The sequence below is a fragment of the Lytechinus variegatus genome, chromosome 8 (assembly GCF_018143015.1).
Source record: "Lytechinus variegatus isolate NC3 chromosome 8, Lvar_3.0, whole genome shotgun sequence".
Lineage (NCBI taxonomy): Eukaryota > Metazoa > Echinodermata > Echinoidea > Temnopleuroida > Toxopneustidae > Lytechinus > Lytechinus variegatus.
The window spans coordinates 10,584,459-10,600,159 of NC_054747.1; the positions used below are offsets into that span (position 1 = coordinate 10,584,459).

General features: G+C 36.9%; 1 protein-coding gene across 1 annotated transcript; it reads left to right on the forward strand.

Moving 5' to 3' along the window:
* Nucleotides 1-3,877: 3,877 nt before the first annotated feature.
* On the forward strand, nucleotides 3,878-14,660 carry LOC121419964 (palmitoyltransferase ZDHHC23-like). The gene is made up of 4 exons (XM_041614470.1): nucleotides 3,878-4,043; nucleotides 6,750-7,451; nucleotides 11,481-11,651; nucleotides 13,371-14,660. Exons 1-4 carry the CDS (start codon nucleotides 3,919-3,921, stop codon nucleotides 13,621-13,623), a joined length of 1,251 nt encoding a protein of 416 aa, XP_041470404.1. The 5' UTR covers nucleotides 3,878-3,918; the 3' UTR covers nucleotides 13,624-14,660.
* The last annotated feature ends 1,041 nt before the right edge of the window (nucleotides 14,661-15,701 follow it).

Genomic DNA, 15,701 nt, shown 5'->3' on the forward strand with positions numbered 1-15,701 from the left:
CATGGTTGTGAAAAAAAAATTGCCAAAAAATTCCACCATTCTATAAAACAAATGATACACAGGTTTGTTTGTGCTTCGGTAGGAGTAGGGAGCATGCAGTAACTATGGAAACTAGTCTAAATTCACTCTGCTGCTACTTGTGGGTTCAATAGTTCCATAGTTAACGTATTCTCACGAAATTTACTGATGCACTTACATTTGGGCACCATTTGAGATGGTAAAGTTGCCATAATAGTAACTTATATTTATGTGTTTGATCAGGACTTTTTTTCGTAACCGATCTCATTATACAGAGTTTCCACTAAATTATTGCCCAACTCTGTCCCTTGAAGATTTTAAGCCACATCAATCTGTGAAATTTGTGTTCAAAAAAATATTAGCGCTTGGTTTTTGAGCGACCCTTGTACCCTCCCCCATCTGCATGTGCGGGATGTAGGAAATGTATTCTTCTTATTGTTGTTGTAATTATCATTATGCTTGTTTTTTTTATTGTTTTATTTTATCATTACTACTAAATTAAACTTATGCCCTTATTGGAGTTTGTGCAATTCTTGAAATTTTCTGAATTTTCTCATGAATTTTTCCTTCTTTGTTTTCAGCATTATTAAACTCTCTCAAGTGTTGAAAAGCAGAAAGACAGACTATTTTGAAATTAAAGGAAAAAAATCCTGATAAAGGAAAAAATCCTGAATGCACAAATATTTATGTACAGTGCACTGTATACGATTCTGTAGTTGAAGTTACCTTGGGAAATAGGCTTGTATTCATGCTAAGGACGCAGTTGCCAAATCACCAGACTTTGTATTTTAGCAGAATTAATTTCTTTTGTAAGTAACGGATGAACTTTCAAAATTAAAGTGGTTGTCTGGTTTATTTTTGTATTCCTTGTTTTACGTATTTTAGCGCTTCCTTTAAACCTGATAAAATAGGTATAATGTTCATTTGTGATGAAGTATTTAGATAGTGCATTTTTTCAGAGCTGCCAAGTAGTACGGATTTTCAGTATTTAGTACTGAAAAATGAGAAGAATACTGATGGTTTCATGCAAAATACTGATTTCTCAAGTTTCAGTTTATGTGTTGTCCTATGGTATTTCTTTGAAAATACTGAATTCCTCACCAAAATACTGATTTTCAGCTTTAGAAATACTGAAATGTTCCTGTTCAGGTTGGCAGCTCTGTTTTTTGTTTGTGTTGTTATGTCAGGAGCGAATCTTTATTCCCTTTCTAAGTTTCCTAATAATAAGATATGTGAATTGTCAATGCAAATGAAGTACTTTTAGAGTTTAGTAGATAAAGAAATGTCTGTATTGCCATAATATAGAGACTGAGATTTAATGTTTATAGAGTGGTGAAACTTCACTCTTGTAAATAATTTGTGTTCCTATTCATTTCTCTACACGATTAGAATATCTCAGTTGTTTGTCTCATATTAATAGATCTCTTTTGTAAGTGCTGTTATTTTATCTGTTTTTTTGTGTGAACTGTACTTTTATGTGTATTTTGTCAAAATAGGAATATATTCAAATGAGTTATGATCATATTTATTCTTATTCTGAGGCAAATTAAAAGGTTGATAGTGTTTTTTGAACAATTTACTCTCTTTTGTGTGAATGTAATTTCTGTGTGTTGTAATACTTTTCAAACAATGATAAATTACATTACCCATTCTGGTTTGTCATATAGCTGTTATGAATTTATGCATGACTTAAAGGTTTTGTCACATTGTTCCGTGCAAGCATTGTGGGTTATTTGAGGGGCAATTTCCCACAGCTAAGTTGTGAGCATTTCCAAAAAAAAATTTCAAGCAAATTAGACTTGCGTGCTCGTCTGTAGGCAACTGCATGCGAGATACTGTCAATGTGGGCGACTTATGTGTGTGAGTGTACTTGAGATTTTCCCAGACATGCAGCAATCGGATATGATGATTAACGTTTGGGACCGACATTTAACGTCACTATCCGAAAGACGTGACCAGGGCTCGAACCTCTGCATCAATTTTTAACTTCCCCATATAACTTGGACTACAGGCTCATGCAACACCAACTTCTTCTTGTCTTTAGTGTTGGCAACCAGTCAAAAAATGACTATGTTTGTCACTGCGTTAATTTGGAGCCTTCTTGAGAGGATGAAAGCTTCTTTCCCTTCATCCTTTTTAAGCAGAGTGAGACTAGGCGCTGCTTTTCTGACGGCAGCGGCGTCAACATCAATTTAAGTTTTCGAAATGACAGCATAACTTTGAAAGTGTATGGACCTAGTTCATGAAATTTGGCCATAAGGTTAATCAAGTATTACTGAACATCCTGCCTTAGTTTCAGGTCACATGACAAAGGTCATTTAGGGTCAATGAACTTAGACCATGTTGGGGAATCAACATCAAAATTCTTAACCTAAGGTTAAGTTTTTGAAATGACAGCATAACTTAAAAGTAAATGGACCTAGTTCATGAAACTTGGACATAAGGTTAATCAAGTATTACTGAACATCCTGCTTGAGTTTTACGTCACATGACAAAGGTCATTTAGGGTCAATGAACTTTGGCCGAATTGGGGGTATTTGTTGAATTACCATAACTTTAAAAGTTTATCAGTCTAGTTCATAAAACTTAGACATAAGAGTAATCAAGGATCACTGAACATCCTGTGCGAATTCGAGGTCACATGACCAACATCAAAGGTCAATGAACTTTGGCCATAATGGGGGTATCTGTTGAATTACCATCATAACTTCGAAAGTTTATTGATCTGATTCATGAAACTTGGACATAAGAGTAATCAAGTATCTTTGAACATCCCGTCCGAATTTCAGGTCACATGACCAAGGTCAAAGGTCATTTAAGGTCAATGAACTTTGGCCATAATGGGAGTATCTGTTAAATTACCATCATATCTGTGTAAGTGAATTGGTCTAGTTCATAAAACTGGACATAAGAGTAACCAAGTATCACTGAACATCTTGTGCGAGTTTCCGGTCACATGACAAAGGTCAATGCATGGACTTTGACCATGTTGGGGGTATTTTTTGAATTACCATCATAGTATTTTGGTCTAGCTTGGACATAAGAGTCATCAAGTATCACTCACATCTGCGATTTTCAGCTAGGTCACATGACGAAAGTCAAAGGTCATTGAACTTTGGCCATTTTTGAGGTAATTATTAGATTGCTGTCATAACTTTCAAAAGTCTATAGAAAGTAGTGTATAAAATGTGGATATAGCTAGGGTACTCAAGTATCACTGACAAGTTTTAGGTCACACGATCAAGGTCAAATATCGGTGAACGTATTATCATGCTATGAATAGTGTTTTTTGTGAATAATTATTTTAAGTAGTTTCCAAAGTCAGCACTGATGCTATATTGAACCGCGTGATGCAGGTGAGACCGCCAAAGGCATTCCACTTAATTGTTTCTATTGTACTTTCTTCTTTTTTTCCTTTTCAATTTTTGGACAGATTACTAAAAAGCAATTTTTATAATTTGAAATCGAACCAGACAAAGATGATTGAGATATCGGGATGGAAAATTTCGTCAAATAATTTGAGCCTTGATTGATTTTTTAATAGATCATGAATTTGGAATATGTTGGGGGGTTCCGGATAAAAACTAAGCATGATCTATTAGATGCTTTAGTTTTTATCTGAAAAAAAAATATTCCAAATTGTATACAGTACATCAGTCAATAAGTTAAAATTTTGGGGTATCGTGAAACGAATGTCATAAACCAAAACTCTTGCTTAAGTTATATAGATCTAACTAGATCTACTCGGAAAACGAGCCTACTCAAACCACCACATCCTTATCAAAATCTAAATTTCTCAGTTTTTATTTGCGATATGAGAAGTATCGTACCCTCCCTTTACCGCGCGCGTCGTCGGCATATCTTTGCTCCGATAATAAAATATAAAATAGCTCGAAGATCATGGATAAGAAAGACGAAATAGGAGACCCTCTCTGTTGTTGTGAATATATCGACGCAAAGGGAGAAAGGAGTCATCTATTGGCCATGTTTTGTGATTGTGAAGATTTGGATGAGTCGTGTGACAGGTGACTTTTTTCATTACTTTCCTCACCACCGCCGCTCGAGATATTGCCATGCCCATGGCATTGGTTTGCCAGGCGCTGACGTTACTGTAGCTCCACCGCCCGAGGCCGAGCGCGAGCTTCTGAATTCTGCGGACTCTTGGTTGGAACTCTGCTAGTAGTATTATAACTTAAGTCTTAAAAGTATAAAAAGGGGAAGTTCACCCTGGCCCTGACATGCCTGACAAAAAGTTTGTTGTAAAAATAGCAGAAAAATTATAAAAACATTGGTTAAGGTGTGAGGAAAATCCATTAAATAATATTAGGAAGTAAAATAGAATTTGAATTAATTAAGATTTGGATTTGTGGCGTCATTTATTATTGATAAAAGTGATAAACTAAACGAGCAGCTAGCTGCCCCCGGCCTGGGCCCTATGCCATGGGCATGAGCCCAGCCCAGGCCCAAGAATATGAAATGCATTCATTTTTAATGGTTCCTGATGATTTTTTTTTCTTTTTAGGAGCGCATTTTGAAATGAATTTTTTTTGTATTGATATACCGGTACTGACAGTAGAGGCGCACGGCCAATATTGGAGACTGTCTCCAATGTGGGAAATTATCTCCAATATCAGAGACTTTTGTAAAGAATTTGGGTATCCAATTTCAGAGACAGTCTTCAGTTTTGGAGACTAATCTCCTTTGTTTACATTTGCGGCCTTGGCCTTGGCAGCAAATAAAAATGTGATAAGCAGATTCCTCATAAAAAATTACCCCTCTTCACCGTTTACTTTAAAAATTCACCGTGTAATTTTGTTTTGATAAGGATTTTTGTTGTCAGTCACACACAAAACAAATGGGCTTCTGACCTCAGTGAGAAAAAATTTTGGTTGGAAAAAAATCATGCTTTTGTTGGTGTTGTTTCTTTTGTCATTTTGCAAAGGAAGTCTCCAATGTGGGAGATTGTCTCCCCTATTGGAGAGAGTCTCCCATATTGGCCGTGCGCCTCTACTGACTGAAGGTATAATATTACAATTTACAAATTTTCACTGAGAAAATGACATTTCTTTTTCTCACTGATTTTTTTTCCAGTCGATATGTTTGTAACTTTGTTAGGAAAGCTGCTCACTTTATTATTAAATGACATCATAAATCAAATAATTAAAATCCTAATAACCTATACTATAGTCTGATTGATTATCCTCAAACCTTCGCCAAAATCTTTTATTTTTCAGCTATTTTTACCATAAACTTTTTGTCAGGATGAACTTCCCCTTTTTAACTATAAATGTTAAGCTCAGTCAATGACCTCGTGAAGAATCTAAGTTTCGGAACACTTTTCATGAATTAAATGTTGTTGTTGTTCGTTGTGGGTTGTTTCCACACCCAAATGATCTCATCTATATTCTCTCAGTGTGTTTGTCACAAGGTTGATTAGCTGCTACGTACTAAAAAATTAAGAATTAAATCATGTCAAACACAATATTTTCTTAAAATTCATCAAGAGAACTTGGTCACTTGGATAAATCTTGCTCATTATCATAGGGATGATAATGAGCAAGATTTATCCAAGTGACCAGTCTGCTTCTCTTCACATACAATTTGCATAGATGTCCACGTGTCGGCTGAGTTGATGTGGATGTAAAGAACATGTCCTTGTTCAAATCATCAATGCCATTGATGATCTTGTACATCTGTATCATATTCCTCCTCGCATTCTGTACTGAATGGGAAGGTAACTTCAAGAACGAAGCCTTATTTACACATAACTCCGTAACCGTAAGTTACTTTTCACCGAAACTTGGGTTGTAGATGTACTGAGGAGACCTGCATCTCATGGCGCAATCAGAGGTCACACGGTAAGGTCAAAGGTCATTTTGAGGTCAATGTTATGACATAACTCTGCTACCGGAAGTCATGTTTACATGTATACCAAACTTGGGTTGTAGGCACTCATTCAATGAACAAGGTTATAATATAACCTTGTTCTCAGTTATATCTCCATGTGTGGCAAAATGAGGGTGGCAATGTTTGGCTTATTTTCTCTTTTTCTTTGGGGCAAATGCTTGATTTTTTTACACTGACAGTTTCCATTACATCTATTATTCATACAACTTGGCTCTTATTTAAATTTGATTCTTTAAATCATTTTTTTCTTAATTAAAAATAGAGATCAAAAAATGAAAATTTTCTTGCCATATTACTTTCCACCAATAGAGGGCGTACACAAATATATGCCCAAAATTCAAGTTTTTGAGCGCTCTGGTGAATGAAAAAATTATTCCCAATTACTAATGAAAAATAAATTGCAACTGTATGGAAATTAGTAATTTTGGTCACAAAAGTGATATTTTAATGATTTTTTAAAGTGTGTGCTCTGTACAACATTGGCATACCATAGTCCTACATGTACCTCTAGATTCCCCACAGGCAAGGTGGTAGCAGTGAACAAGTGGTTGTAGATGTACTTAGAGACCTGTATGTTATTGTGTTCAGCGGTCACTTGGTAAGGTCAAAGTTTTAAAGGTCAACATTTTTATGTGCAAGACTCTTATGATAAACGTAATTCCATCCCAGTTTTGTCACAATGAAGTTTTGATACAATTGTGTTGCACGCCCTCGCAAATCACAATATTTCTTGTTATTTTCATAAGTGGGCAAGACACAAAATCGCTTTATATGCCTTGTTTTTGTTGCTCTCTTATATGTCTATCTCCGTTCCTCTTTTATAGATTATTCACTGGGAGGACTATTGGCAGAGCTAGGTTAGCCGCTGTCAAGGAAACGATCATCGACCGTGTACGTATCCCAACATTCCTAGGGCAAGGGGCGCAGCGTATTGATGACCTGCTTGACATTTCCGCTCTCCTTCCTCTCATCGCAATACCCTGTTGGCTCTATGTTGCATCCTGGTGCCTCGAATATACCGTTTATTCTTTCATGATCGTCCCGCTAAGTGCCATACTGTACTCTCTACGAATCCTAAAACGGAAGCACAGGACGAAATTCTTCATGAGCGTGACTTTGGTTTCTATATTCACTTTGTTCTCTTCCTTTGTCATTCTCGTTACGGATGCCACAGTCTTTGAGCTTACTTGCCTCTCGATAAACCTTTTACTCTTCTTCGGAGCTTTTACGTTGACCAAGGTGGCACCTGGGTTTGTCAAATGCCATCAGGAATCTTCGGGAACGAGCTGTCAGGGAGATGAAGAAGAGACAAAAGGACAAGCACCCTCCCGTCTCACACATCTTCACAAGAGCAATGAAAGGGGACCAACGCTTGGCCGGAATAAGGAGAAAGAGGAACAACTGACCAATCAGATGCAGGGACCCTCGGATTGGTGTGCTGCGTGTCTGATCGTGAAGCCAGCCAGAGCGGGCCATTGTAAGATCTGTGACCGCTGTGTACATCGGTTGGATCACCACTGTGTTTGGTAAATACAGATTTCTTTTTTGGCTTTTAAAGGAAAAGTCCACCCCAACAAAAAGTTGATTTCAATAAAGAGAGAAAAATCCAAAAAGCAAAGCACTAAAAAATGTCATTGAAATCGGGTGTAAAATAATAAAGTTATGTAAAGTAAAAAAAAAAAAAAGAGTGAGTGAGTTGGGGATATTATTGACTCTCTTATGTCACTGAATTGTGCTTGCATGTATAACTATAAATTGTTAAAAATTAGTAAAACTTTAAAGGGTTTAAACTCTCTTATATTACTTCTGATTTTGATGAAATCTTCAGTGATATGCTTGTATGATTTGTCTCTATCAATTCAAATCAAAAATTTTCTGGGGTGGACTCTACCTTTAACCTTACTTTTCAAAAGATCCAGCAAATTGTTCATTAATTCAGGGAACCCAAGCCAGATAAAAAGTTATTAAAAAAAAACAAGAAAAATAATGAAGCAGAGATGAATACCAAAATCAGACAAATTTTTAATGAACTAAAGTTGAAATTACAATACCTATGTGGATTGCAAATTGGTATACAAGTAATCGGAGCTGCCAAGTAGTACGATTTTTCTGTATTTCATACGGAAATCAATTTAAAATACGGCAGTACGTTTTTTCATCATAAAATACGGGAAAAAACAAATTAGAGAAGAAAAGGTATTCCGTGTGTTGCTGCCCTCTACGTTCAATGAGTTATGCTTTCATCAAGGCTTTCCGATTAGAATTTTCGATATCCTGGCGAATCATTGCGGGTGACAAGTTCCGAGCACACGCACGTAGTTTCCAAGCACAAAGCAGCGGCTCAAATCGCGATATTTTGCGACTGGTAAATACGTCTGTAAGGATGATGACGTCATCCAAGATGGCAACTTACGTTGACCGACGGAAGGATCGAAGATGATGTTTCGATCATAATTTGAAACGAATTTGCCGTAACTGCGGTCTAAGGTACGATATTTCTGAATTTCATACATTTTTACGTAAATATAGATGCAATTTCTTTTTCATAATGTGATATTTTATGATTTTATGTGCAAAAAACGATTGGAAAAAAAAAACAGGTTTCCGTCGAATGTTAGATCTAACGTTACTGCTAATACGTTGTCTGTACGTACGGGCCTCCGAATTTTTCAGTCTATGTATTGGTGAGTCAGCCAACGCAGTTCAGCGGAACAACCAAAATCTAGACTGAAGCTTTCGGTCTCGTGTGCGACGGTGTGGGGCGCAAAATAATGTAAGAAGTGATCGAACTTTGCCATTATACTATGCATGTTTATCTCATGGTAAAAATACGGATTTTTTGGTCAAAATACTGATTTGGGGGGATAAGAATACTGAAAATGCAAAATACAACAAGGCAGCTCTGAGTAATGAATGTTTGTGAGTGCAATGGACAGATATCTATGAGGTGAAAGATTAAATGATCCAGTCAATAGGTGGTTTCAAACCGCCTCGATCACAAGAATCCCCGTTAAATTACGAGAACTTTTTAAGGCTACAAAATACCCGTTAATTATTCCTGCATTCACACCGCCCCGAAACACATCCTTCGGGATAAGTTCCCGAAGTTACGAGCATGCGCAGTATGGTCTGATAAGCAGGCAAGGCGCGAGGTTCAAAATCACTAGCCCAGCAGCCACCCACGCCGCCGCGCCCAACGACATGCTGGGCTAAAAGTTCCCGTAATTTGCTTTCACATCGCCAAAATACCTGCGACCTTGGAAAAATCCCCACGAAAGTTCTCGTAATTTCGCCAAGTACCTACTATTTAGCGGGTATTTTCTTTCGGGGAAATTACGCGTAGTTTGCTTTCACATTACCAAAATACCTGGTATTTTCTGATCGGGGTAAATTTCCCGATCAGAGAATACCTGGAACTGGCAAACTTCGAGGCGGTCTGAAACCACCTAGTGAGGCGTAGCCAAGTTGAATGGATCTTTCATTTCATCTTTCACCAGATCAATATCGCGTACATGCAACATGCGCTCTGCAAACATGAGTGGTGCCTGCAGTCTGGGTGCGAGGGTGCAATGGACAAAATCGTATGGATCCAAAATTGCACGATGAATAGATCTAAAATTGCACGGTTGATGACGGCATTGTAAAATGGGCTGAATGATCGATATCGACCAACCAATCAAATGACATGGATTCTATCTAGGTGTCATATAACCACAAATATGTGATGTCATAATGAATTCCTGCATTTTCTCCAACAAGTGACAAAATTGTTTTCTAAACTTTTGGGCGGTAAACACCGGTAGTGGTAATAACCAGTGGTAAATACCGTCCGGTAAATAATGTAAGATTGGCGTCCGGTAAATATGTAAAAAACAGGAAATATGATTTATAATTTTTTTTTCAATAATTTTAATTGTTTTTACCCTCCACAAATGAAAATAGTTTTCATGAATATGGTAATTATTGACTGACTTTAATAATGAAGAACATCATGTATGTATATTTGGGATCCTTCAGTATTTTATGGTATTTTTTCCAGCATTTCATGATAACAGACATACATGAAGATAACACACAAACATAAACACACACACACAAACAAACACACACACTCACACAAACGGTACACACCAGAACAACCATACTCACCACCTTTGTTTTTATGTTCAAAATTTGACAATCCCTATAGAAAAGTGAGTGGAAAATCATATTTCCCGGTATTGCCCAATGAAAATTGTTAAATACCAGAAAAAAGCGTTAAATACCAGAAAAAAGCAGTAAATACCGCTTTATTTTCCCGGGGTCCGGGAAATAAGCCTCCAAAAAGGGAAATATGCCAACCCTGTTTTACTCGCAACTATGTTTTCTTTAATGACAGTACAGTTTGTGTACTATGATTGTGTGAAGTTGAAGGTGCTCTTAGTATTTGATGTACATGTACTGTATATGTATTAGTAATAATAATACTATAATAGGCATTTATATAGCGCCATCTATCAAGAAATATTCTATTTCGAGGCGTGTTGTTATTATTATTATTACCCCGGCTTTAGCTCGAGCTGCCTCTCACCGCTCATGAATTCAAGGAATTAATCCTGCCGGGTACCCATTCACCTCTCCTGGGTCGAGTGCAGCACAATGTGGATGAATTTCTTGCTGAAGGTAATTACGCCATGGCTGAAATTCGAACCAACGACCCTCCGTTTCAAAGTCAGAAGACTTATCCACTGGGCCACAACGCTCCACTATGTAGTCGCTATGTAGTCGCGAATTCCATGTAACAACTCATCGATGAGTTGGATAACAACTTGAGATCTGTTAGGGTTACTCGACTCCTTAAATACAAGTCAGATGATGATGACAAAGATGGTTGGTAAAGATTTCACGTTTATATTTTCGTGGAGCTCAATAAATCGCTCTCCATTTTTTTGAAGAGCTCAATTGAGCTCCTCAGAATTGCTCGCCTTGAGGAGCTCAAATCAATTCAATACATGTATGATAAATTGCAGATTTTTCTTAACATTTTTTAATGTATATATGCAATAGCTGTGTAGCTATTAATCATTCTGTGGTGAAACTAGGCCTGGGTCAATATGTTTACCAAAAACCACGCTCAAAAAAAAAATCTACATATGGGACTACAATATTTACCGAGTTCAAATTCAAATCAGAGTCGGGAAAGAGGTGAATATTCTTCATTTTTCTGATAGTTTTCAACTAAATCAAAATAATTTAAAGGAATTATGGGAAATAGATGGCCATTTCATGGATTTAAAGATGTAAAATGTGAAATTTTAGCTTTTTTTTATTATTTTTTTTTAAAGCGTGATTTTTTTGCTTTCCTTATTTTTTTTAGGAGCGCCAGCGCGATCGCGCTCCTGAATCTGAATTTTTTTTTTTTACTATCTACCAGTACTCAAACTTACACGATTATTATCAATATCAATTTTGTTTTATTTATCGGTTACTTTGTTTAATTTATTGGTTACTTTGTTTAATTACTCTAATTACTTTAATTCATTTATTACTTTGGATTGTTTATTTTTATTTCTCAGGCTTGATGTCTGTATTGGCAAAGATAACCACCGGTCCTTCATCGTCACCCTTATCCTATTCGTCGTCGGTGGTTTCTGGGGAGTTTTGAGGGGGTCTTACTATCTCTTTGAGGTCACTCATGATGAAGCTAGTTTCTATGGAATATTGGAGATCATTTATTATGACCCAGAGTAAGAAGTCATCTTATCGTTTACCTGTAGTAATACTTTTTATACACCTGTATTGAAGGGGAATCCAGCATTGGTCATAAAATGTTGTGTTGGAAAAGGAGAATTAACAGAATGGCGAAAGTCTGAAAGAAATCGGACAAACAGTAAGAAAGTTAAGGCTGCTTTCAATAAAATTGAGATCCCTAAGACTACATGTATGTAGATTTCAAATTAACATCTGCAGGGTGCTACATAAGCACTTGCCTGATAGACCGGGGCAAGTAAAAGTTAGGGTCGGGCAAGTGTTTTGAAGTAAAGACCAAAACTGCTTGCCTGAATTGGGCAAGCCAAATATTTACAGTAGAATGACCAAAATTACGGTCGATTGATATTGACCCTAATTTTAGTCATGGCAGGCAAGATAAGATCAATTTTTGGAAAAAGAAATGATGCAATAACAAGGTAGATCGGTTCTTGTCAAAAGAGAGAAAAAGGTTAATGGTTTATAAAACTGCAAAACTTTCTTTTAAAGAGGTTAAGCTATTTTTTCAAGGATTTTGGGGGCAAGTGAAATAGATTTTGGGCAAGTATATTTCAGTCATCTGTCGACACATGATATTCTTTAACTTTATTTCTATTACCTCGTTCCCAATGATGTATGATCCTTTACCATCGTGAAACGTTTTGACCTATCCAAAACATTTTCTACAATAAAACGCTCTCAAGATCTGACACGATCACTACGATGGGTCCATAATTTAGACAACAATTTCAAAAGGCAATGTGAAGCACGACATTGGCACTATGTATAAATGTCAGTGTGTGACAGTGCCTATGAAAAGGCAACTAACTCTAGCTGGTGTCATCATCTTATCAATGCTATTCATCTCTTTAAAAGATAATTACCTGGGGGGTGTTTCACAAAGATTTAAGTATGACTTAAGTCGCACTTAAATGCCGACGCGTACAAGATATGCAACGCGCGATCTTATTGATAGATACGCAGTAGTGCGCGTCCTCATGACATGATCTGACCAATGCGGTCAAGCCTTTCATACCGTACGCAACCCGGTATTTAAGTGCGACTCTAAGTCATACTTAAATCTTTGTGAAACACCCCCCAGTTGTGGTAACGAACTCAAAATGAGTTTGAATAGAATCCAATAAAATGACTATCCAGGTTTTTGTAGTATTACTAAAAAATATGTGCCATTTTTGGCTCTGGAATAGAATAAATGTGTAATTGCTGAAAAATTAGCACAGAATTCCATAATATGTCAGGTAATTTTCCGAACAATACGTATACTTCCCACATATGCCTTTTTGTGTTAGTGATCATCAGAATCATCGGCTTTCAGCTAAGATTCCATGATTTCACAAAGGTAAGTTAATTTCAGTGTACCAAAACTAGATCTATGATGATATGGTACATTTAGTATTTAACCTTGATTTTAAAGTTTTTCTCATGAAATTGTTTGCTGCAACTACTTTCTTTTACCTTTTATCCTACATGTACCAAATTGCAGAGCTACCAAGTCTCACGCATTGTGCGTGAGACTCAAGCATTTTGGACTCTTGTTCATCCCCTCAAATCTCTGTCTCATGCAACTATCACAGCGTATCCCCATATACATTGTACACAATGTCTATGATCTCACTCAGATTCACAGAAAATCTCACGCATAGCTGGTCTTTGAACTTGGCATCACTGGAATTGTCTTCGTCTTTTGTATCCTCCAGGCTTGCTATCATCTTTGTGTGCATTCTGTATGGTGCGGTGGTATGCCCTGCGGTGATGGCCCTTCTCCTGAAGCAGTGCTTCCTCATCACCCACAACTGGACTTATCGGGAAAGAAAGCTACTTCCTCGACAGCCAGGCGGCAAGGAACGCCTCCTGGAGCTAGATCATGGCTTTGTGAACAATTGGATCAACTTCATCACGAAGAAAGGGGGTGCGTATAAAACGGGAGACACAAGCACAAGGGTCGTTTGATGGAGGGGTTGCTGGGCAATCCGGATCTCCAATTCCATTGTTGGCTGTAAATTCAATAGACCGTATTAATCAATGGGACTACTACATCTATGTGCACATGCCCAGAGTGTACATGTACAATTTATGAACTTATTTCTTATCATCCTTTATCTGAAATATGGGGAATTTTCATCAAGTCGTGGATGAGAGAGGAGACTTCTGGTTGATGTCATCATCCCATGAACCCCCACCCTCCTTCCAGAGAAGGCCGTGGGGGGGAGGTAGCCAGAATGGAGGATTCTGGTCCACAAGCAGCAGGAAAAATGTATTTGTTCATCTTTCTCAATCAAAACACTTTCATAATATTGTTCTTATTAGTTTTAATGAATAAAGTGGAATATTTCTGTTCTTTCTAAAAAAATGTTTATTACAATTTACATTGTACTCTTATAAAAGACATATATAGTACCAAAGTGATGACCTCACAATAAAAATATTTTTTGCATTTCAGCATTTTTTGTTATTTTTGTTTGGCCTGGTTCATAACATTTACAATCAAATAATACACGGATTTAATGGGAAAATATAGTATCATAAATGTCAAATGATGCATCACGCCGTACACCAGGGTACCGTAGTACCCCGGGGTACGGCGTTGTGCAGCGCCATCTCATGTTGTAATAGTGTACAGTTACATTGTTGTCATGGTGATCACGGTCGTACGATCGGTGCGACAAGCATGACAATGAATGGGGACAATGATCACAATGCCTATTTCCTTTCTTTGATACAATCTAATGCCAATAATAGTAAACAAATTATGTTATACTTAAGAATTTAAGTATACTTTTCGACAGCTAACTTACACAAAAGATTAGCTTATAGTCCCAAAACTCGCCCTGGTACACGCGATGGGGGTGGTGTAGGCTTATTACTCGTCCATCACAGGCACAGTGCAGCGCAGTGCAGTGCAGTTATCATTTGTATGCATTAATTGTTACATAAGATCACTAAAAAGAAAAAAAATCTGTACAAAACATTAAAATATACTTGTACACATTTTTTGGTAACCCAGGGTACAGCGCAAAAAATAAAATAAATAATTCAACAAAATGGCGGATTATTATTTGGTACCCCAGGGTACCAAATACTGCATCAAATGCCAAATTGGAAAATGGATGATGTGACACTTCAGTACTCTACATGTGTATGATTGCGAATGGATGACACATGAGCTCAATTACTAGTATAAGTCGTATTCAATATACATTTATAACTAAACCCCTCAAAAAGAGTTTTGCAACTCAGTTTTGGGGGATGATATCTTTGTGGTTAATGAATTGTAAAAGATGAAACTGGTATCGTTTGATAGCTGAATTATTCCTCTTTACAATGACATGCCATTTGGTGTGATTATGTAATCATGGAATATGCAACCACCCTGAACATTGAGAAAAGTCAGAAGTGAAATGTTACAAAATGCATTGATTTCAACAAGAGTCTCCATTTCTATAGAATTTCCACCATGCAGGTGACAGTGAATGCACTCGGTCCATCCTCCAAACAATTGGAAATTCGCCATTGGAAACGACGCATTTTGCAACATTTCATTTCTAACATTGCTGCATATTTATTATGTCTGTGTATTTCATGATAACACCAGCATTACAAATGACACATGATTGTAAAGAAGAATAATCATGCTTTCTAAAGATATCACTTTTACACAGGATGATGGCACATTAAGAAATTTATTAGCACTCAAACTTGCAGTTTGAGTTGCAGAACTCAAACATGACATGGCAATGAATTTTGCAACATTTCATTTTTTACATTGCTGCATATTTATCATGTCTATGTATTTCATGATAACACTAGCGTTACAAATGACACATGATCGCAAAGAGGAATAATCATACTTTCCAATGGTACAACTTTTACATATGATGATGGCACACAAAGAAATTTATTAGCACTCAATCTTGCAGAACTTTTTTGAGGGGTTTATATACAGCGTAGCCAGTCAGTAGGCAGGTCATCAAGCAAAAAGTAGTTTCTTTCTTTCAAGTGATAGAGGTTCTGCAATATTTGATGTGCCT